The 23,042-nt window shown below is 47.7% G+C and overlaps 2 protein-coding genes across 6 annotated transcripts; one reads left to right on the top strand and one right to left on the bottom strand.

Annotated features, from left to right (window-relative positions):
- Positions 1-40: 40 nt before the first annotated feature.
- On the top strand, positions 41-8,765 carry LOC120954869 (AP-2 complex subunit alpha). Of its 5 annotated transcripts, none has more exons than XM_040375155.2 (8): positions 41-348; positions 1,354-1,703; positions 1,799-2,010; positions 2,089-3,776; positions 3,855-3,995; positions 4,075-4,491; positions 4,572-4,776; positions 5,805-8,765. In XM_040375155.2, the coding sequence occupies exons 2-8, from the start codon at positions 1,640-1,642 to the stop codon at positions 5,880-5,882; spliced, it is 2,805 nt and encodes a 934-aa protein (XP_040231089.1). In that variant the 5' UTR covers positions 41-348; positions 1,354-1,639; the 3' UTR covers positions 5,883-8,765. The 5 variants fall into 5 exon arrangements, with proteins under 5 accessions (XP_040231089.1, XP_040231090.1, XP_040231091.1 ...); XM_040375156.2 differs by having other exon boundaries at positions 41-344; XM_040375157.2 differs by having other exon boundaries at positions 41-338.
- A 253-nt stretch (positions 8,766-9,018) lies between these two features.
- On the bottom strand, positions 9,019-12,877 carry LOC120954868 (DNA-directed RNA polymerase I subunit RPA2). Its single transcript, XM_040375154.2, has 4 exons — positions 12,714-12,877; positions 12,069-12,641; positions 11,837-12,009; positions 9,019-11,769 (listed from the first exon to the last, which is right to left on the bottom strand). The coding sequence occupies exons 1-4, from the start codon at positions 12,780-12,782 to the stop codon at positions 9,147-9,149; spliced, it is 3,438 nt and encodes a 1,145-aa protein (XP_040231088.1). The 5' UTR covers positions 12,783-12,877; the 3' UTR covers positions 9,019-9,146.
- Positions 12,878-23,042: the final 10,165 nt, after the last annotated feature.

Raw genomic sequence — 23,042 nt, forward strand, 5'->3', positions numbered from 1 at the left:
GTTTTGATTTCTCCACAGCGTTTCCATTTGTCATCCATACTGTCAAGCGACCCCGTCCGTGCACGAGCTCCCGCTGTGCGCCAGTGAGAGTGCAGAAGCAGCGGAAAATCGATTTTTATCCTTAATCTAAACGCAAAGCGAAGGCTCCCCGATTTGCGTAAGAAAAGGAGCAGGCAGCAGTTTGCCAGCACACAACATACAAACACCGAACGGAACATCCTGCCCGCAAGTGAGATCCCGGTTTCGAAGGGTTGTTGTTCGACGGGGTGCTTTAGTGCTGCACGATTGCAGGCCGTGGTGCATCGGTATTTTTTTCCGAACAGCGAAGAGAAGACACAGTAAGGGTGGGTAAGCATCGCTCGTCATCATCATCATCCGAATCTGTGAATCGCACGAAAAGCGTCATCGTCAGCAGCAGCAGCAGCAGAAACATCGGTGTAAAAGTAGGCGGTGTATACGGGATTTCGAGATTCGTCCGGTCGCGTCAGGTCATCCGGCGAGGCTTGGTATAAGGGGAAGGGAAGGAGGAGAGGGGGAGACATTTTCTGGGCGTCAATCGTGTGTGGCGATAGCGGTGTAATTATGTGGTGGTTGTAACAACGGGCGTGTGTGTGCTTTGCTGGCGAACGGTACATAATTTGCATTTGCGCTCCCCAAAGTGAAATCCCGCTGGGAGTGTTCCGGGCGGTTCTCATGGGCTTTGGAGTTGCAAAAAAAAAAAAACAATGAAAATCGAAAATTCTATTCATTTTGTTCACGTAGTAAAGTGTCCCATTAAAACAGTGTGCGGTACCGTGGCACAACAGTAGTGGTCAGAGGAGCGGGGAAGGCAGTGCGTGTGTCGCGTGTGGACATGGAAGAAAGTGACTCTCCCAGCTTCAATGGCGGTGTCCGTGGCAACGTTCTTGCTTCCCAGCCTACTTGCGCTTATATATGTGTGTGTGTGTTATTGTTATCAGATAATTGAATTAAATTCTTGCTCTTGCGGCTTGTTAACTGCAGGCTGGATGGATGCTGGCGAAGAGGCGTCTAGAAGTCGGACGAGATTGATATGATGCTGGCGCGGCACAACATACGTAGAAAGAACGAACAACTACGATAACTCCCGGCCAATCCGGGATGTGTGCGTGCATGTGCGTGTGTGTATGTGTACAGTTTCATGTTGCAAAGACACTCTCCGAACCGCCCCGCAAAGAGTAGGCGCTGATAAAACATAATTTCTCCTTGCAATGCTGCTGCTGCTGCTGCTGCTGCCGATGACGATGCGATGACGATGACTGGTGTTGTCGTAATTAGCAAATTGTTTCTCTTTTCACTAAATGACAACTTCTCACCTTTTTTTGTGCTTTACAGGTGGATGCATCGTGCTGAGCTGACAAGAGAAGCAATACTTTACATCAACGCTTACACGCCCTAATCGCGGCCGTTGTAGTTCATCACGAAGAGCGGGCGCAGATACGTTGTGACGACAGCAGACGACGACGACGTGGTCGCTTCCGGTCGCGAGCAGCAAAGACGCGAGCGTGTGTGTGTGTACCGGGGGGGAGGGTATTGTGCTTGCGGTGTAATTGAGTTGGGTGTGGAACAAGCGTAACGAGTCGCCGGCTGGGTATAAAGGGGGAAAGCAACCGCATCCAAGATGGCACCGGTACGTGGGGATGGAATGCGCGGACTGGCCGTGTTCATATCGGACATCAGGAACTGTGAGTGTGCCTCTTCTAGGGGGTTGTGGGTGGAGAGGGATTAACTCGGTTGACCTATTTCTAATTTTCGCTTCTGTTGTGGCGGACTCCTTCAGGCAAAAGCAAAGAGGCGGAAATCAAGCGCATCAACAAGGAGCTGGCCAACATTCGGAGCAAATTCAAAGGGGACAAAACGCTGGACGGCTACCAGAAGAAGAAGTATGTGTGCAAGCTACTGTTCATCTTTCTGCTCGGCCATGACATCGATTTCGGCCACATGGAGGCGGTCAATCTGCTGTCCTCCAACAAATACTCGGAGAAACAAATCGTAAGGCCGCCACACATCATTAAAAAATCATGATTTTTGGTTTTAAAATAACAATTTATCTCCTTTTCCCCCCACCAGGGCTATCTGTTCATCTCGGTGCTGGTGAACACGAACAGCGATCTGATCAAGCTGATCATCCAAAGCATCAAGAACGATCTGCAGTCGCGCAATCCGATCCACGTCAATCTGGCGCTGCAGTGCATCGCCAACATCGGCAGCCAGGATATGGCGGAAGCGTTCTCGAACGAAATCCCGAAGCTGCTCGTGTCGGGCGACACGATGGACGTGGTGAAGCAGTCGGCCGCGCTGTGCCTGCTGCGGCTGTTCCGCACCTGCCCGGACATCATCCCGGGCGGCGAGTGGACCAGCCGGATCATCCATCTGCTGAACGATCAGCATATGGGTGTGGTGACGGCGGCGACCAGCCTGATCGATGCGCTGGTCAAGAAAAACCCGGAAGAGTACAAGGGCTGCGTCAGCTTGGCCGTGTCGCGCCTGTCCCGCATCGTGACCGCTTCGTACACGGATCTGCAGGACTACACGTACTACTTTGTGCCGGCGCCGTGGCTGTCGGTGAAGCTGCTGCGCCTGCTGCAGAACTACAACCCGCCGACGGAGGATCCGGGCGTGCGCGGTCGGCTGAACGAGTGTCTGGAGACGATACTGAACAAGGCGCAGGAGCCGCCGAAGAGCAAGAAGGTGCAGCACTCGAACGCGAAGAATGCGGTCCTGTTCGAGGCGATCAATCTGATCATACACAATGACAGCGAGCCGAGCCTGCTGGTGCGGGCGTGCAATCAGCTCGGCCAGTTCCTGAGCAACCGCGAGACGAACCTGCGCTACCTGGCGCTGGAGTCGATGTGCCATCTGGCGACGTCCGAGTTTTCGCACGAAGCGGTGAAAAAGCACCAGGAGGTGGTGATCCTGTCGATGAAGATGGAGAAGGACGTGTCGGTGCGGCAGCAGGCGGTTGATCTGCTGTACGCGATGTGCGACCGGTCGAACGCGGAAGAGATCGTGCAGGAGATGCTGAATTATCTCGAGACGGCGGACTACTCGATCCGGGAGGAGATGGTGCTGAAGGTGGCGATCCTGGCGGAGAAGTACGCGACGGACTACACGTGGTACGTGGACGTGATACTGAACCTGATCCGTATTGCGGGCGATTACGTGTCGGAGGAGGTGTGGTACCGCGTGATCCAGATCGTGATCAACCGGGAGGAGGTGCAGGGCTATGCGGCGAAGACGGTGTTTGAGGCGCTGCAGGCGCCGGCCTGCCACGAGAACATGGTGAAGGTGGGCGGCTACATTTTGGGCGAGTTTGGCAATCTGATTGCGGGCGATTCGCGGTCCGCGCCGATGGTGCAGTTCAAGCTGCTGCACTCGAAGTACCATCTGTGCTCGTCGATGACGCGCGCGCTGCTGCTGTCGACGTACATTAAGTTTATCAATCTGTTCCCGGAGATTCGCGGCACCATCCAGGACGTGTTCCGGCAGCACAGCAATCTGCGGTCGGCCGATGCGGAGCTGCAGCAGCGCGCGAGCGAGTATCTGCAGCTGAGCATTGTCGCGTCGACGGACGTGCTGGCGACCGTGCTGGAGGAGATGCCGTCGTTCCCGGAGCGCGAAAGCTCCATACTGGCGGTGCTGAAGAAGAAGAAGCCGGGCCGGGTGCCGGAGAATGCGGAGATACGGGAGACGAAGAGCCCGGTGCCGAACAGTCACAACAATGCTCACAGCAATGCTCAAACTAATCACACGTCAAGGTAGGCTGGGGAAATTGATGGAAATTGGGTTTTGGTGGAATTGGGAGGTGTTTTATCGTTGCTTGCTTTGTTTTGCAGTGCGAACAACGCCAACGCTAGCTCGGATCTGCTCGGGCTCAGTACACCACCGGCCAGCCAGTCTGGCACACTGATCGACGTACTGGGCGACATCTACAGCACAGCCAACGGCAACAGCAATGTGGTTAATAATTCCAAAAAGTAAGTTCACAGTAAAACACCAAATGAACACATTCTTATCATCTTATCGCTCAACTCTCATTTCGTCTCCCTTTCCCAGATTCGTTTTCAAAAACAATGGCGTCCTGTTCGAGAACGATCTGCTGCAGATCGGCGTGAAGAGCGAGTTCCGCCAAAACCTCGGCCGGCTCGGGCTGTACTACGGCAACAAGACGCAGACGGCGCTGCAAAACTTCGTGCCCACGCTCCAGTGGTCGGCCGAGGATGCGCTCAAGCTGAACGTGCAGATAAAGGCGGTCGAGCCAACGCTGGAGGCGGGCGCCCAGATCCAGCAGCTGCTGACGGCGGAATGTATCGACCACTATCTCGGCGCACCGTCGATCGTGATCTCGTTCCGGGTGAGCGGTGGGGCGCCGCAGAAAATCACCGTCAATCTTCCGCTCACGATCAACAAGTTCTTCGAGCCGACCGAGATGAACGCGGAATCGTTCTTCGCCCGGTGGAGAAACCTGGGAGGGTGAGTAGTAGAAAAAGGGGCAAAAGTGACGAAGAAAGGGTCAATTTATTTATTTAAAACGTGATTTTATTTCATAACAGTGAACAGCAACGAGCACAGCGCGTGTTTAAGGCCCAGCAGCCGCTCGATCTGCCCGGCGCGCGCAACAAGCTGACCGGTTTCGGCATGCAGCTGCTCGACAGCATCGATCCCAATCCGGACAATATGGTGTGCGCCGGCATCATTCACACGCAGGCCCACAAGGTGGGCTGCCTGCTGCGCCTGGAACCAAACAAGCAGGCACAGGTAAGGCAACTACAGGTTTTATATTGTATTCAGTGTTGCTAAATGTCATGAGAATCAGATGATAATCACCAACCGAAAACAATGACAAGCTGTCTTAATGCCGGCGCAAGCATAATCATGATTTTTTTTTGGCTGTGAAAACAGTGCTGCCATATGTCACCAACACTCATGACTGAAGCGAAGCTCAAATCAGCGTCACGTACACAACTGCGATGATTTGAGGTGAGACTCAAACAGTTGGTGGATGAATCACATGCTTGGTGACATTTGACAAATGATATGCTCCCAAGTCTTGGTCACTCACTTGGTCATGACATTTTCGAACGGTGATAATCATGACATTCTTGAATTATACTTAGCGTTTAATGGCGTCCTCAGCAGCATAATGAGCATGCTTTCTCGCTCTGTCTGCTTTGATGGTCTGTCGTGTCAAACAGAGCGAGAAACAATGTTCATTTTGTTGCTTAGGACCACTCGTACGCACCGCATATCTCCCCGTGACTATCGTGATGATCACCGACAGAAAATGTCACGACCAAGTCAAAAAAAAAAATGTCAAAATGGCTGACCAAAAGTTGGTTGCACAAAACGTCACCAAGCATGTGATGGTCGCAACAACTGTTTGAGTCTCACCACTGATCATCACAGTAGAGCTCGTGACGCTTAGATGATTTTGTTTCAGCCGGAATATGTCAGTGACATTTTGCAAAACTGATCACAGCCAAAAAAAGTCATGACATAGTGACTGTCCAAGCGATGGTCGCAAAAATGTCATGTGTGACTGATCACAGTAAAGTCGAACAGTCATGACAAAGTGACTGACCAAGCGTTGGTTGCACAAAATGTCACGAAGCATGTATTGGTCACATCAATCGTTTTGAGCATCACCTCTGATTATCATAATTGAGTACGTGACGCTGATATGGATTTGTTTTTTTAGTCAGATTTTTTTTATGACATTGTCAGTGACATTTTGCAGCACTGATTATTATGCTCCATTATTTATAATTTATTTTTGTCCATTTCAGATGTTCCGTTTAACCATTCGGTCCAGCTTAGAGGCGGTGACGCAAGAAATCTGCGACCTGTTGGTGGATCAGTTCTAAATGAACAACTCCGCACCGGCACACGTTTGTTCCAAGTCTAGAGACGGAAGGATATAGAACTATAGATGCATACAATAATCAATCAACTAATGAGAAATGATGTGTACAAGAGAGAGACTGCAGCAGAAAGGTAATAATGGTGTGGTTTGGTGGTGCCCAAGGCGCAATGTTCTTTTTCCCTCCCTCCCCCATCCCACACGGAAGGTGGAAAAAGCTGTTTATGTTGTATCGATATTTGTGTATGCGTGTGGCTTTGTGGTATGTGTAAATGTATACATATACGTATGGTATGGTCAGTAAAAAAGAGGTGGAATAATGCCATAAGTACTAGTTGAATGCGCCTACCCCGCGGAGGCGGCCGGAGGGTGCTAGTGATGATCAATGACAAGATGGAATGTCCTTTTGGCGCAAGAGGCGATTGAAACGAATAAGTTATATTGTTCCATTACATGTTAAACAGCGGAAAACGGATTTTTGTGTTGTGTGCGGTACATAGCAAACGAATATGTACGATCGAGCACACTCCCATCACCCCAAAACTAGAAAGGAATTACGGAATAATTCGTAAGCCAAAGTACTTCCGTTGTCGTTGTACCACGAAATTCGTTGCCAGGCTTCCCACCACCAAGGCAAAAAGGGGGCGTTCAAACAGGATATCATTCGAGACAGCAAGATGCGCCCCCCCGGGGGGGTGGAGCAAACGGAAAACCCGATAAATTAATATATTAAATCAAGCTAAATAATTATCTATTGGAACGTAAACTTAGAGCGGCATGTGTGCAAGCGAGAAGGAGCGAGGGAGAAGTAATAATGGAGTGTGCAGCAAAAGAGGAAAGTAGCGCTGGAACAAATTACTTTACCCTGTGTGTACACATTTCACCACAGGCCACAGACTTTTGATGATGGTACCGTTTGGTGCCGAAGTGACGCGCCAGTAGGAGACATACAAGTAGTAATCTCATTCTCAACGTTTAAGGGGCGAATAAATGACAAAAACCGAAACGCAGTAGTTTCCTCGTAGAGTTTAGGGAAAAAAACAAACCTTTCCTTACACACGGTGACACAGAGGAGAAAGAATTGACACGAAACGTAAGAGTGAAACGTGTGTGGAAACATCGAAATTGAAGCAAAACACCCAATCAGGCGTAGGGAAGAGCAAGCTAAAGATACAAACACACACCCCCTGTTCCCTAAGAGCTAACTCAATGTAGATAAAGCCCCGTTTGAAAAGGCGCCGACGCGCTTGTTGTTGCATGTAATGTTGGTGTAAAGTAATTAACGTAAAGCATCATAAAAGCTCAGCAAATGACAAAACTGTTTAGCCTGCAAAAAGGAAGGCAAATGGTGTGTGTGTGTATGTGGTAGTAAGCATTAGTATGCACGTCTGCTGCTTCTTCCATGCGTATTCTCCCATATCTCTTGCGATCGTTGTGTCGTTGAAGAGATCCGTTGGGCCGAGCGACAAGCGAATTCCAATAACTCTGCGGAAGGGCCACACCCCACGGTACTGTTGCAGCTGCACAAAAACACTGCTCTGAATACTAAGAAGGACGAAAGGGGGAAGCGATTTTTGCGAATTTGTGTTTTTTGCTTAGTATGTGTACATTAGTTTCCTCGAGAGAAGCAGAGCTACTACGTAACGGACACCCACGATCGATTTAAGTTTTCGCTTGTGTTTTCGTTCGCTTGTCCACGATAACCACGATTCGGTGTTGAAGCATTACACTTGGAGAGATAGTGACCGTGCAATAGTAGTAACGCCGCGCGCAAGTAACAGTAATGAGGTTTTGCGAGCGATCGTGCGATTTGGAATGAAGATCGCTGAACCATCTCCCGAAGAAGAAGAAGCACGCAAGCGAGCGAGTGTTAGCAGAAAGAGCAAAAAGATAGATTGATGAAATTATGTTTTTATTGTTGCAAATATACATATAATGCACTAACTAAGCAAGTTGTACATTGTAGAAAGTTGTATTTAAACGAAAAAAAAAAAAAACAATGCGAAACAAACCTAAGGCGCGTAGGCAGAGATACAATTTTGGGGGAGGAGTTTATCGATCGATCTAAAACATAATAGTAGGAAGACAAAATGGAACCATAAAACAAACTTCATTCTCATTCGATGCTTCGATGCAGTTTCATGCACTTCTTACAACATAGAAAACAGCAAAAAAAAACAATTTTGATTTATCACACAAAACACGCTAAGTGTAGCATGAGATGACCTGCGCACGCCAAACTTCATTCATAACTTTTTTCTTTTCCCCCCTCCTTCATAGTAGAGTGAAGATCGCTAGTCTACGAACAAGATATAATATATATTTAGCTTAATATGTAATAGCAGGCATATATACATACATATACTGGCTGGGAGGACATTCCAAACAAATTGAGAGCGTAAAACAAGAAAAATATGGAACAAGGTACGCGCGTTACTCGGTGAATAAAGAGAAAATACACATTAAAATAATGAAAAACCCATAAGCAATCGACCATTAGGCGCAACACAAACATTGCCGACAAAGCGTTGAAGAAAAATCTGTGAGGAGCTTACTATGAATTACTCGAAAGGAATAATGGAATGGGGGAAAAGGCGACCCACATCTCCCGCAATTGTTATTTGATTGTGAAGAGCCCTCGGTAAGTGGAGAAGGGAGGATCACACGCTGCTCCCTCTCGTATACCTCCATTGATGGTGTGTTCCGCGGCCCCGGGGCAAGACAGCCTGCGGAACATGCAAAGAAAGGACCACTCAAGACCACCACATATACCAGGGGGAAGCGTATTCGGCTTGTATTCGAGGAAGCTTAAAGTGTAGAGAACCACACAGCTGCATAATAAGCTCTGCACCCCTTTAGGCATTAACGAGTTATAGAGAGAGAGAGAGAGAGGGAGAGAAAGATGCGGTATAATATAATCTAAAAAAACACAAATATTAAACCAGATATTCCCCCCCCCCCCAACCCAAGATGTGGACTAAAAACATCCCCATTAACTGTGCGCAGCCGAGAAGCATACATTATTGTAGGGGACGACCGGCAGAAAGCAAGCATGAAGAGTGTGCTGATCGTGTGTGTCGGGAGATCGTACGGAAGAAGGACGAAAAACAAAAAAATAATATATTGAAAATATACACATGTTATTGAATCTGAAAAGCACAATCTTTAATTTTAGGATTGGTGCCCTTATTTTTTTATTTAAAGTTACCATTTTACACCTAACGAACTAAACAGAAAATGATCGTGTAAACCAACTCCAACAGCCGCCTCAAACATCGGGATAGGACAGCTGCAGCTTCACGTTAATGTTCATCGACGTCAGCTGCGACACCAAAAACTTGAAGATGTACGGAATTTCCACATGGCCAATCTCCTTGTCGTCCTCGCACAGCCGGCACGTGGCCGGCACGTGCTGCAGCTGGTTCGAGTTGTCCGCCAGCCGCTTCGTCACGCTGTCGATCGGCCCGATCAGGGTGCCGCACCGGCGGCACACCAGCGCCACCACCTTGTCCGACCCGTGCACCAGCCGGTCCTGCAGCAGGAAGGAGGCGCCGTGCGAGATCAGCCCGTCGCGCTCCATCTCACCGAACCGCACGCCACCACCCCGCGACCGGCCCTTGTTCGGCTGGTGCGTCAGCTGATCGATCGGTCCGGTCGACCGTACCTGCCACTTATCGCTAACCATGTGCCGCAGGCGCTGGTAGTGCACCACCCCAAAGAAGATGTCCACCTTCATCTCGCGCCCGTCCACCCCGCTGTACATGCGCTCCGTGCCGTAGTAATCGTACCCGGACTGTTCCAGCAGCCGCCCGAAGTAGTCGATCGCCGTGTTGCTCTCGTCGTACCGGAACGGGGTCGCGTCGTGCACCAGGCCCTGGCAGGCCGCCGTCTTGCCCGCCATCGTTTCGATCATCATCGCAATGGTCATGCGCGACGGGAAGCCGTGCGGGTTGAAGATAATGTCCGGTATCATGCCCGACTCCGTGAACGGTAGATCGATCGCCGGCCAGTGCTGCGAGCAGATGCCCTTCTGCCCCGCTCGCGACGCGAACTTGTCGCCCACGCTCGGATTGCGCGGCACACGGTACGTCAGTATGAGCTGCTTCGTTACGATGGCCATCCCGCCGCGCCCAATGCCACGGCCCGCGTCCTGCAGCGGAGCGCCCAGCTTCACGTTGTCCACGATCGCTTCCTCGTAGCCCTGGTACGACACCACGTGGTACGTGTGATCGTTCACGTCGAAGTAACAGTACAGCGGCGTACCCTTCGTCAGCTGTGCGCCCTTAAACGGCAGCCCGTCGTTGTCGAGGAACGGATTGAGCGTGGCATCTTTGGGATTGCGCGCAAAAAAGCTATCCCCCGTCAGCTCCACGTACTCGTGCTTGTAGATGTTGCCCGCCGCGAAGCCCCGCTCGAACGCCGCCTTGTTGATGATCATCGCGTCCTCCATGTCGTACCCGGTGTACGAAATGACGGCCACGATCGCGTTCGTGCCCATCGCGTAGTTGTCCAGCGCAATGTTGTCGTGGTGCACCGGGCGGAACAGTGGCGTGGCGGGCGTCTGCAGCCGGTACATCTTCGCGATGCACTGCTTGTCCCAGTTGTGGCACGGCGTGCCCATCGTTTGCTTGCCCATCTGGCACTGGTACATGTTGCGCGGCGACTGGTTGCAGTCCGGCATCGGGATCAGCTGGGCCAGATTGCTCATGAACGACGTTTTCGCCAGCTCCGCGTGTGTCGTTAGCTGCGGGTACGCTTCCTCCGGCGTGACGCAGATGTCCATGTACACCTGCTCGAACGAACCGATCAGTTCGGTTTTGCCGCACAGCAGATTCTTCACCGGGCGCATCATGCGCGCTGGTCCGACGAACAGAAACAGCCCCGGATATTGGCCACCTTCCCGCGCCGGCACGAACGCAATTTCCGTTTGGTTCGGTATGGTTTTGCCTTCGATTTTGAGCAGGCGCAGCTTTTGCACCACCTGACTGGCGGTGGCACGGGCCAACATGCCCAGCATCTTGCCCTCCAGCATCACCACGTACCCGTCGTCGTGGGAGAGCGTTCCGAAGCTGCCAGCATCACCGCCGAACGGCTGCATACCGAGCGACACGAGCGTGGCAGGGATGTTGGCCACCAGTTCGGGATCCTGCGTCACCGACACCGTACAGTCGGAGGTCATATGGTTCAGCAACCCGCACGGCTCCCCGTCGGGCGTGTGCACAGGACAGATAAAGCCCCACGCATCCGGCAACAGCTGGCGCGCTTCGGTGGTGCGCATCGTCAGGAAGTACGAGCCACGGTGTACCGCCCGGAAGTGCGACATGTATCGCATGCGGTTAATGTTTTCCGCAATAATCACCAGTCCCGTGCTCTGCATCAGCCCCATCTCGGTCGCCTTCGCCAGATTGCCCGTCGCCAGGAACATCGTGAACGGGTGCTGAAAGCCGGCCACATTCTTCAGCGCCTGGGCCAGCTCGTGCGTCGTCACCATCGGCGAGGTCCGGTCCGGGCACAGCTTCATCAGATTGATCCGCACGTACTGCATCGTCGAAAGGCACATCTCACGCAGCAAGCCCTGGTAGATGTGGCCCCCGAGCAGTATCTCCTGCATCATCGTGCCGTCGAGCGATTCGACCGCGTGTCGGCCCTGCACCACCGCATACAGCTTGTGCACCATGTGCACGAGCAGATTGAACTTGTCCTCCACGCTGTCGAGATGGATCAGCACGCAGTGCTGCAGCAGGAAGTGGCCCGCCTGCTCGTCCGAGTACCAGGCGGGCAGGTTTATGTCCATCAGTCGCCGGCGCAACAGCATGCCCATGTACGAGCGGCATTCCTGCGAGCTGTGCAGGTTTTCTGCGTGCAGATCGCGCAACATCGCCATGATGCATCTGCATTGTGGGTGACGAGATTAAAAATTAGGCCTATTTTGACGGTTAAGCATTCGAATTAGCATACCTTTTGTAGTACTGATCGCTTTCGTCACACGCGGTCAGCTTCTTGTAGATTTCGTTGTCCGACCGATCGCCGAGCGCTTTCAGTATCATCATCACCGGGATGAAGGACAGCGCCCTCGACACGCTAATCATCAGCTTGGCCGTACCGTTCGTTAAATAGTGGAGCACATTTCGCTGCAAAATGACCGGCCAGCATTACTTCCCATTACTTTACCACCCCTCCGGCAACCTACCGTTGAATATTGATCCTCCCGGACGCACCGTATAAACACGCCGGTGGCGCTGAAGTCTTTGCCCCGATCACGCCACGTATTACGATTCACCGCGATCGGATAGTTCCGGCGCGTGCTGATAAGCATACGGATCAGCTTCTCGTTGCCCCGCACGACAAAGTAACCGCCCCACTCGTCCTCATGCTCGCCGCGCGCCACCAGCTCCTCCGGCGTTGCGTTGGCCAGATTGCACGCGTTCGAGCGCAGCATGATCGGGATGCGACCCATCTCCCTCGTCAGCGGACTCTGCGGCATGCCGTCCAGCTCCCAGTTGAGCGTGATCGTGCACATGCCCGCGTACGTGTCGGACTTTTGCCGGCATTCGCTCGGAAACACTCGCTTCTCCGCCACCTCGACCAGCATCATCGGGACGGTCGGTGGTGCGATGCTGATGTCCGTTATCCGCAGCTTGATGCGGCTGCCGTTCGCCATCTCGAAGCACACCGGCACCAACCGGGACAGCACGTCCTCGATGCCCTCGTCCAGCATGTAGTTGAACGAGTCGATGTGGGGACGGCCCAGGTTCGCCAGGATCTGTGTTGGAAAAGGAAGAGAGGGTTCAATTGCTTGTTATAATCCACTTTTCACTCTTTAAAATACACTTACCTCATTTTGCTTTTTAGGTATTTCTTTAAATTCTGGTCGCAAATTCGTCAACTCTGGTAGGAGCTTCATTTTTGCTAGCCTTTTCGGAACCGCACGCGGTATTCCTTTCGCTCATGGGGACCGGTCGCACGTGTGTTTGTTTTGAATTTTGACAGTATGTGCCAACTGACGTATCGCGGAACCGCACAACCTGGCGAGGGTTTTTGATGTTGAACAATCGCTGCATCTCGCTCATTTTCTCTACCCTTCCTTTATTTGCCTACAGTGCTCGTTTTAACCCTAGTGTTGAGGCGGTCGCTTACCCGCGGGTAGTTTTTGCACTTAATTTTTTTAATTTACAGTAGAACGTCGATTATCCGGGGGCGGATTAACCGGTGGGCGACTTAACCGTGCGCATAAATGTGACAGCTGTTCAAACGTACAGCGAACATTTGCAGCGATAGTCAAGTGGGCAACCAGATTTTTGTGCAGCTCTAAAGTGTCTACCCAAGTGCCACAAATCCACTAAACGACCACTAAACGGATTCTAAACGACTCAAGTTCTCTACCTAAACGGAATATAGAAAGACTTCGTTTAGCAGACGGCAAACGACTCATGCATTCTAAAAATAGCAAAAAAGCTGGTGGCGCTCTCTGTTGGTGGGATACCCCAACCAGTGGAGCTTCATGGCTTGGAGGAGAGCTTTCTCATTTCCTCTGTACTGTTGTATGGTTTCGCATTGAAGTTATGCATCGCTAGTACTAGAACGGCGATACTGTTGTTTAAATACTAAATCCAATGGAAACCACCAGCACTGAAGCAAGTGAGATTTTAGTAATGGTCGTTGGTGTTGATACCCACGTATCTTGACCACACGACCATTCATATAGATTTTTACTCAGAAAGTTAGAAGGCTATTTAGGTAATGATAAGAAGAAACTTGTCGAAACACCACATTGCAAGAAAAGGATAGCAATATAATGATGAGTTGTAATACGCCATCTATTGATCAAACCAATGAAGCTGTGGAACTTTCATTTTTTTTCTATGGATATTCAATTTTCCAGTCGTTTAAGCTTAATCTGTGGCGCTTGGGTAGTGATATTTTCGAAATTCATTTTTGTTCATGAACAGTTATTAAACCTATAGTTATTGATTAAAATAATATTTTGCTAACGATTAATCGATTTATTCAAGTTAGATTAATCATAAAACTAATAAAAAACTAGTAATAAAATAATTTTTATATGAAACCCAAGTGCCACAAATCCACTAAACGACCACTAAACGGCTTCTAAACGACTCAAGCACTCTACCTAAACGGAATATAGAAAGACTTCGTTTAGCAGACGGCAAACGACTCATGCTTTCTAAAAATAGCAAAAAAGCTGGTGGCGCTCTCTGTTGGTGGGATACCCCAACCAGTTGAGCTTCATCGCTTGGAGGAGAGCTTTCTCATTTCCTCTGTACTGTTGTATGGTTTCGCATTGAAGTTATGCATCGCTAGAACTAGAACGGCGATACGATTGTTTAAATACTAAATCCAATGGAAACCACCAGCACTGAAGCAAGTGAGATTTGAGTAATGGTCGTTGGTGTTGATACCCACGTATCTGACCGCACGACCATTTATATAGATTTTTGCTCGGAAAGTTAGAAGGCTTATAGGTCATGATAAGATGAAACTTGCCGAAACACATTGCAAGAAAAGGATAGCAATATAATGATGAGTTGTAATACGCCATCTATTGATCAAACCAATGAAGCTGTAGAGCTTTTATTTTTTTTCTATGGATATTCAATTTTCCAGTCGTTTAAGCTTAATCTGTGGCGCTTGGGAAATGACATTTCTTGGACCATTATCCGTGCAAATCGATTAACCGGCAACCGTCCGGTCAAGGTGTATGGATATTAGGAGGTGAAGTGCTTCAGAGCAAATTGACATTTCACGACTTGACATAACAATACTGGGGGCTCCGGTATTAAAATCGGGGAAGGCTGGAGGGGGCTATAGAAAATTGTATGCGATTTGACATAACAATACTCAATGATGGCGCCCGGAAAACGCGCTAACAATTCACCTCCTTAATAAACACACCTTGCGTCCGGTCCCGAGCTGCCCGGATAATCGACGTTCTACTGTATTTTGATTGAAAAGTCCTACAGACTTTAAATTCATAAAATGCATCGAGCAATATGTTTTACCATACTTTGACGAAAAAAACAATTTTTTAAATATTTTGTTTAATAATTTGAAGTATTTGAAGTATAAGCTCCCTTATGCATCGGTGCCAGGGATTATTTTTCTTTGTGTTTTATTTTCAAGCAAGCGTCATCGATAAAATAAACAACAGGATTTGTTTTGTTTGTGTACATGTGTATATTTTTAAATCCCTAATATTCATAAATTACACGAAATGTATCACAATTTACTGAACAATTACAATCACTTCCCTCAAAATCCCTTCTTCTTGTCTAACTCTAACTTGTGCAGCAGCAATGAGATGATTGACGGCGTCAGTTGACAATTTGACAAGAGCCACCTTGTACCGATGTCATGCATTAAAAAGCTATAAAGTTCCACCAAGTTCGGTACGCTTTCTTAACAAGCCTTCAAGTTCCATCATGAACCATACACATCAGGCTTAGCAGCCGCAAGGTTCTACAGAGTACCGAGTGCTAGTTAAAAAGTGCGATAGTTCCGCTAAGTACCGTCTATCTCTTTATCTATCAGCCACAAAGTACGACATCGGACTGATTTTTCGTTAAACAGCCTCAAATCAGAAATGGAGTTCGAGCTGGCTATTATAGAAGGCAGGCCTTGATCGATAACGGTTGTTGTGCCAAAGAAGAAGAGGAAGAATTTTGCCTTCCAACACAATCGCACACTAGCGCGAGCCTTTTTGGCGGCCATCTTGAATCCTCAAAAACTCTCGCTCGAAACGTCAAAAACCGTCACAACGGCTTACAAAAACGCTCGCCAGCGAGGAAAAATCGCTCCGATTGGAAGCGTTGGCGAGCTAGTGAAAGCTGGTTGTTGTCATCGCTATGTTTTGCGGATTATGGCATCTTCTGTTTGTAATTTCGATGTTTTTCGTTTGTTTATTTGTTTGCTTGTACTCACTATGGGAAAAAGGATATAAAATTACTTAATTTAAAATTTTATTTTAAAATAAATCTAAAACGCTAAACAATCATTATGGCACATTTGTTTTAATTCAAATATCATAGAAACCGTTACTCAACACACGCAACACGTGTGTCGGTGCACGCAAGCAATTTTCGAATAGGTGTGATTCATGGACAAATGGCCGCAGCCGTGCTGTAATTTCCATTTAACTCCAATCGGAATGTCGCCGGTGGTCGAAACTATCTCCACGACCAAAAAACCCGTTAAGTTTTTAAAACATCTCTACGCATCTGTTACGCTGCCTGCATGCGATCCTCGAAGCGCATACACATTCGGCTCGCGCTTACATTCTCTCTCGCTGTAATCGAACAATTATGAAGTGAATGCACATTTCGTGTCAATTTTTGATTTGAAAAACTGCCGCCTTTCACTCGTCCCGGTGTTGCTACCGTACGGGCACAATTTGACCACAATTTCGCGCTCGCGCGGAGGGGTCCGATGGCAGGGGGAGGCCATCATAAATTGGCGCAAAACAAGGTTCACCTTTTACGGGTTTGCGTTGGTGGCGATGCTTTCTCGAAATCTCGAACCAATAATAATGGTAAATGAAATTAATAAAATATGGTTCCATGCCGAATGAGCCGAATGGCTATCGTTACGGCCCGCGTATCATGTTACGTCTGTTGCGCCTTTTGCTACCCGTTCTTGTGCATTGTTGAGTGAAGGGAACGACAGAAGAAAAAAACTGCCGTTGGCTATTTCTTCCCCCGTACGAAAACACGCGCTCTCCTGCTAATAACTAATAAATGGGAAAGCAATGCAGTGGAAACGTAATCCCTTTTCGCGCTAGCGCGCGCGCTCGTGCCGCAACAATCTCGCGCGCGAATCACGTGTACCGTTACAAGGAGGGGAAAGGCAAAAGGAAAACACACACCCAAGACGCGCAAGAAAATTCCTCCACTTCGCGATGAAGCCGAGGGGTGGCAAATAATTGCTCGAAGGCGTTAAAAAGAAAATGATCACAACGATAATATCCAATTCCCTGCCACGGCGAGGATCGCGGGCGTGCGCATGAAATTATAAATTAACCTTTCCTTTTTTTCCCCTCTTCGCCTCCCGTTGCCGCTCGTGTGTTTAACTGCTTTATTAGGGGGGAATTAAAATCATCCCGACCAACAACAGGCCCAAAAAGCCCCACGGCTGCCTTCTCACCAAGCGAACAGAACCGAGGCGCAACGCACCTGCAGATATGTTTTGTGAGCAGGGAATCTTACACCGATGGGTGCCTGAAATAAATATAAAAACAATGGAAAATGAGAGCAAAACATTGCGGGGGAAATGGGTGAAATGGGCAAAGAAATAAATTCCGCTAACGAACATCAAAACCGTTTGCCGTTAACGGCGGCAGATTCGAATTGGTGAAACACGGGCTCGTCGAAGACGATGATGATGATGATGGGTGGGTTGAAGTTTATTTTCTCTATGGAATCTCTCATTTCACCCAATCTCTGTGACGACGAAATGCGCTTAAGGGTGAAGGAAAAGAAAAGGCACGATATCAACCCGCGAAGGCCCCGCCAAAACGGCTTATAATTAAGCGTAAAAATCGCGTACCATTATTTTGCCAACACTCGCTCGCCCAACGCACTAGTGATGGGAGCTCTGGATTGGATTCGTGAATCCACTCCGAAGTTCTTGATCCGGGTCCAACTCCGAAATAAATATGGCTTTGAATCCGGCTGCTCCGAACGAACACAGATTCAATTGGCTGCAATTGAATCCGGATTACTCCGATCGACTCCAAATGGCTCATATGGTATCGGTTTTACTACTCTGTGCTTATTTCGTACAGCAAAATAGTTACAGTACAAAAGCAAGCTTCCAAACTAGTGATGGGTAAAGTTGCAAAAATGCGGAGTCGACTCCGATCCGACTCCGATAAATTCGGAATCGACTCCGGAAGGTAGGTCCACCCTACATTATCGGGAGACGTTCACAATCGTCCGGAATCGTCTGAAATCGCCTGGAATCACGCGAAGTCGTCCGGAGTCGTTCGGAATCGTCCAGAGTCGTTTGGAGTCGGAGTCGTCCGGAATCGTCCGGAGTCTTTCGGAGTAGTCCAGAGTCTTCCGGAGTCGTTCGGAGTCGTTTGGAGTCGTTCGGAATCGGAGTCGTTCGAAGTCGGCCTTCAAAGGCCTATATACGAAGTGCCACCGGCCGACTCCGGGCGACTTCGAACGACTCCAAACGACTCCGAACGACTCCGAACGACTCCTAATGATTCCAAACGACTCTAAACGACTCCGAATGATTCCGAACGAATCCGAAAGACTCCGAACGACCTTGAACGACTCCGGGCGGCTCCAGGCGGTTCTGGACGACTCCAACTCCGGGCGGATCTAGTGGTTCCATTTTGCTGGAGTCGAAATCTGACTAATAATAGTTGGAGTCGAATCGGAGTCGTGGGTGCGCTCCGGAGAGCACATCACGATTCCAAATAACCCTAGCTCCTAGCCAACATTGCTGTCTTGATAGCTACAGTTATAAGCTAAAATTCTATGTGCGTACCGGTAAAATCCAGTTTATTGGGTTTCCATGGTATTCTGCTTGTTTACAGATTTTATCTTAACATTTTTAAAACAAAAAATGCAAACAATATTGAGCAATGGTCAATACATTGTTGAATAGTTCAAATTAACTAATTGAATCTTAATATTTTCTGGAACAATAAGTCGTGATATGAGCCCAAAAACAAAATGGAAAATATTCAAAAATTCTCATGAAACTTATACTATATAGCTGCGTGAATATACAGCATATAATGGCACTGTATAGTGCAAACAAAGGAATTCACTTTAGGAAGTGTAGTTATAGGTTACTTGTGATGCATTTACCAAGGATAATGCAATTTACCCTAGAAATTAAAAAAAGGCTAAACATTATTCCAGGTCAATTAGTTCCTCCCCCGCTAACTCCGGAGTTAATCCGGAACAATCCAAGTCCGGATGCAGGCCCATTTTTTGCCCATCACTACAACCCACTCTTACCTTTTAATTAGAATGTGCTGCCATCGTCATATCTAAGCAAGCGTTGGAGCTTGCACGTCCCCCTGCCCCCAAGGGAGTACTGCTGGGGTGCTTTTGTTTTGTGTGTTTAGACGAAGGTTGCTTTGGTTTTTTTCGCTCTTTACATTGCACACTGTCTCTCTTGAACTTTGCTGCTTCTTCTCAAATAAATCTGTTTCTTCATTCAAACAATTCGTCTCCGCTTCGGACGGCTCATTGGGAGTGAGATTTTCCACCCCTCTTGGCGTGTGTGTGTGTGTGATGGACGGAAAGGGGGCATGATACGTCCTTCTGTTTTGTTCGCGATAATCACGAGAAGTGGTGATGGTGGATAAAACAAAAATCCCCACCTTTGTCGTAAGAACGCAACATAAATCGATCGACCGACTCATTGGTTGGTCGCTGTTGCTCCGGACCGGACAGCCGGCACTACTGTTGTATGGGTATGGTTGGTTGCAGGGGGGAGAGGGGGGGATGAAGAAACAGCGAATTGTGGTACACAGTAATCCTATTAAACACTGATATCGATTCGTTATTTATGAAATTAATTATTATCATTTCCTTTGCTGACCGACCCAGCCTGGACTCGCCGCAAAACCGTACATGGCGCAGCGTTTTTGGAGTCGAGTCGTCATGGGGTCGTTGTAATAGGATCGTCTTTCCCTCTCTGTCTGTGTGTGTGTGTGTGTGTGTGTCTGTGCGGGTATGTCCGAGGGGATTGGATTTAGTGTTACAGTTCGATTTGAGGATTGTTGTCTCTGACTCTGGTTATCAACGAGTGTGCAAGGACCTGGGGAGTCTTCATTGCTATTGTCTTTCTTCATTCCAACAGTGGACTTTCACCCCCCTATAAACCCAATCGGATATCAATCGCTTGTTTTATTTTTGTTTCATACATTTGCTTTTGCTTTTTTTGTCTACGGCGATGATGAGTGCCGATAGTAGAAGGATGTGGTTCGTGCTGATTGCACAAGGATTAGCTTTGTTCAATTAGTTAAGGGATGAGTGTTGCTTTTGCTTATCGTGATTTATCGTGCCCCATTTCAAGCGCCGGTTTGTGCTTAGTTTGTGAAAGTAATTATTAAATGAGTTTTGATTGTAATTTTATAAAAAAAATCTAATTATAATTACTTTATTATGTGCGATAATTCATCAATCATAATTCAAATTGCTAATAAAAGAAGTATAAATTTTCCACTTTTTTCGAGCTTTCGATCTCAATAATAACTAAATAAACGTAACTAAATTGCCTTTTTCATTGTTTAATGAATAGAACAATCAGCTCAAAACAGAGTTTTAACGTTCATTTTGAAGAAAGGCGTGATATCCGTGTGCCATGAGTGAAATCTTAGCGCCATCAAGATTCTGAGTTCAGTTCTCGATTGAATCGTCATTAATTACTCTGATATCTTGGTTATTCTGAGCGCGCAAACGTTATCATTACCATGAAACGCGCAGAATAAATGAGCTATTTGATAAATTATTCATAATATTTGGGAAACTGATCCCCTTGTTTTGAATAGCTGCTATTGTATACAGAATGTAATGAAATTGATTGACAAATTTTAGTGCATTTTTGAGGCCATATTGAAATATTATGATGGAACTACGTGAAAGATAAGTTTAGAAACAGTGAAATATTATAGTAATCTGCATAGGGAAAGCTTTCCCTTAATCTGCACGCATATTTGCTATCGTTTCACGATCCACGCCTGTTTCTGATGCTCATATTAATTAGTCCAAATGCTACCGTTTTCAACTGCAACCCACCGTAGTAGTAGTAGTTCTGCCCGCCGTAATTGTTGTAAGTCACTCAAACGGCCTCGGACGAACCTCTCCGGTATGGAAATATTGATCGGGTAGTGGAGCTTTGTGTGAAGTCGTACAAGTTCTTGATTCAAAGACATATCATCACTACTATCGTCAGCCAACAATGTGTGTCGGTTTCGGTGTGTGTGGCTAGCGGTGTATGTGTCGCGCTTTACTGCCACCAGAGTACGTCTTTTGCCTTTGGTCGCATCATTTATTCATAACACTGGATTGTAAGTGGTCGATAGTTTTCGAAGGCTTGGTGTTGGGAGCGTAAGGGGAGGAGGAGGTGAGGCCTTTGTTAGACAGTTTGAGTGGCCTATCAATATCGAATTACGTCCGGAATACCGGACGATTCCTGTTGGCTTTTCTTCTGTTACTGCTGCTAGCTCGATTAATGTCCTTTCTTTCTGGCGTAACTGCCCCCTTTTTCCATATGGCCGTATGGTACGCCCATGGGACACTTCCCCAAGCAGACGGTGGTGATGTAGGGAAAATCGTTCGGGAAAATGTGACCGGTTAGGAAAATGAAACTAATGAACGCGTCCCGTCTTTTCCTCCTCCTCTCTCTCTCCCTGGAAGCCCTCGCTCGTCGGTAGACGACGGTGTTCATTAGTGGGCACTAATTTCGATGCCGACGCTGTTCTGGGTTGACATCTCGGGTGGTTGCAGGCCAGACGGGGCCCGGGCCTAAAGGCAAGTTTTAGCGTTTTGCGACAGCTTGGCGTAGTTTTGCGGCCGTGATTTGATTGGCGGCCGAACAGCAACTACGCATTTGCGTAGTTTTCGATCGTGTTGAAATGGCATGGCCCTGGCCGGAAAGTGTGAGTGAAATGTACCTGTAACTCACACTCAAACTCAAAGAAGGCATTACAGGGTAGAATGAGGTCCAGGCGTCACTTCACCTCCAAAGTTGATGTCGAACAGTTTGATAGCCTTGTTGGTTTGATCCATCTAGCAGCAGTAAAGCCCCGAACGCCTTATAAATTCCGCGTACACCGATAAGAACCCTCGTGAAATCCCTCAATTAATGAAATTTGATCCTGCTATCTCCTGAGGGGAAGGAATACTTCGAGCCCGCAGTATGAGGGGATGCTTCCCGTAGCGTAAAAATGGCCCACGGCTGAACACTTTTGAGGAATGCTTTTTTCGGGGCCAGCTTGGCCGGTAGCGATTATGGCTGGGGTAGAATGCGTACATTGCAACAGCCCGCTTCCACAGAAGAACATTCCACTGGACGCTTCTGGCAGGAAGGAAATCTGTTCCTGGTAAATCCTGTTAGTAGTTTGCCTTATTTTTTACAGGGATGGGAACGCTTTCGCCTGGAAGGTGTTTTTACAAGATTATATAACTTATTTTCTAAAGGATATTGAACATAATCGAGTGATCTTAATTCTTAAGTTAACTTAATATTTTACTCTTATCATCCAACTCTAGAAACTCCAGAGTGTAGCCAATGGTAACAGAAAGGCACTTTGTGAGTGGAATAACTACTCGCAAGTATGAGTTTACACACTTTAGATTTAAGTGTTACATTAGTCACAAGGCATTAGTAAGTGAGTTGATAGTTGGAGTGGAGAGCATTCAATCGTTCATCGACATTTAACTCTACAAAGCGTTATTGAACTCACCAACTCTCTGCGAGTAAGCTACTACACGGCTTGGGGTGCTAAATCATTTATTTAACTTTCCTAAAGAATTCAAGAGTTAAATTACTTATCGAATGCTAATATCCCTAAAGAGTTATTAAATGAACAAGTTTTTCAATTCATTGTAATTGAGTTACCAGTATACATGTATTGTAATAATGATTTAACTCTCAAAATAGCTATTTAGCTCACAAAATAATTCAGTTCAGTATCAGTGAGTTCGTAGCAGATGGTGAAGAGTTAACTCCCTCATCAAGCTGTAACTCTAGAAAGAGTTGTTTAACTCATGAGTGATGTGATGAGTAATGAGCTGTATAGAAAGCCGCCGTAAAGAGACGAGCTCGCAGATGAGTTTAACAAACACTTCGTGATAGTTTGAATCATCTTATGAAAAGATGCCGGAAAGATTTAACTCACAAAAAGATTCCGATCAATGGGCCCTTATATCGAAATTGTATGTTGAAGATGACGCGATTGCAGATAACACATCTTCGTCTTCCGCTTCTTTGGCACAACAACCCTTGTCGGGTCAAGGCTAGTGGGATTGGCTTTCAGTGTCTTATTGATTACTCAGAGCAGGATAGTCGGGTCCTACGTATGAGGGCACTGTCCATTCAGGGCTAGAACCCATGATGGGCATGTCGTTAAGGCGTACAAGTTGACGACTGTACCACGAGATCGGCTATAGCTGACACA

Source organism: Anopheles coluzzii, chromosome 3 (assembly GCF_943734685.1).
Source record: "Anopheles coluzzii chromosome 3, AcolN3, whole genome shotgun sequence".
In the NCBI taxonomy this organism is placed as follows: domain Eukaryota; kingdom Metazoa; phylum Arthropoda; class Insecta; order Diptera; family Culicidae; genus Anopheles; species Anopheles coluzzii.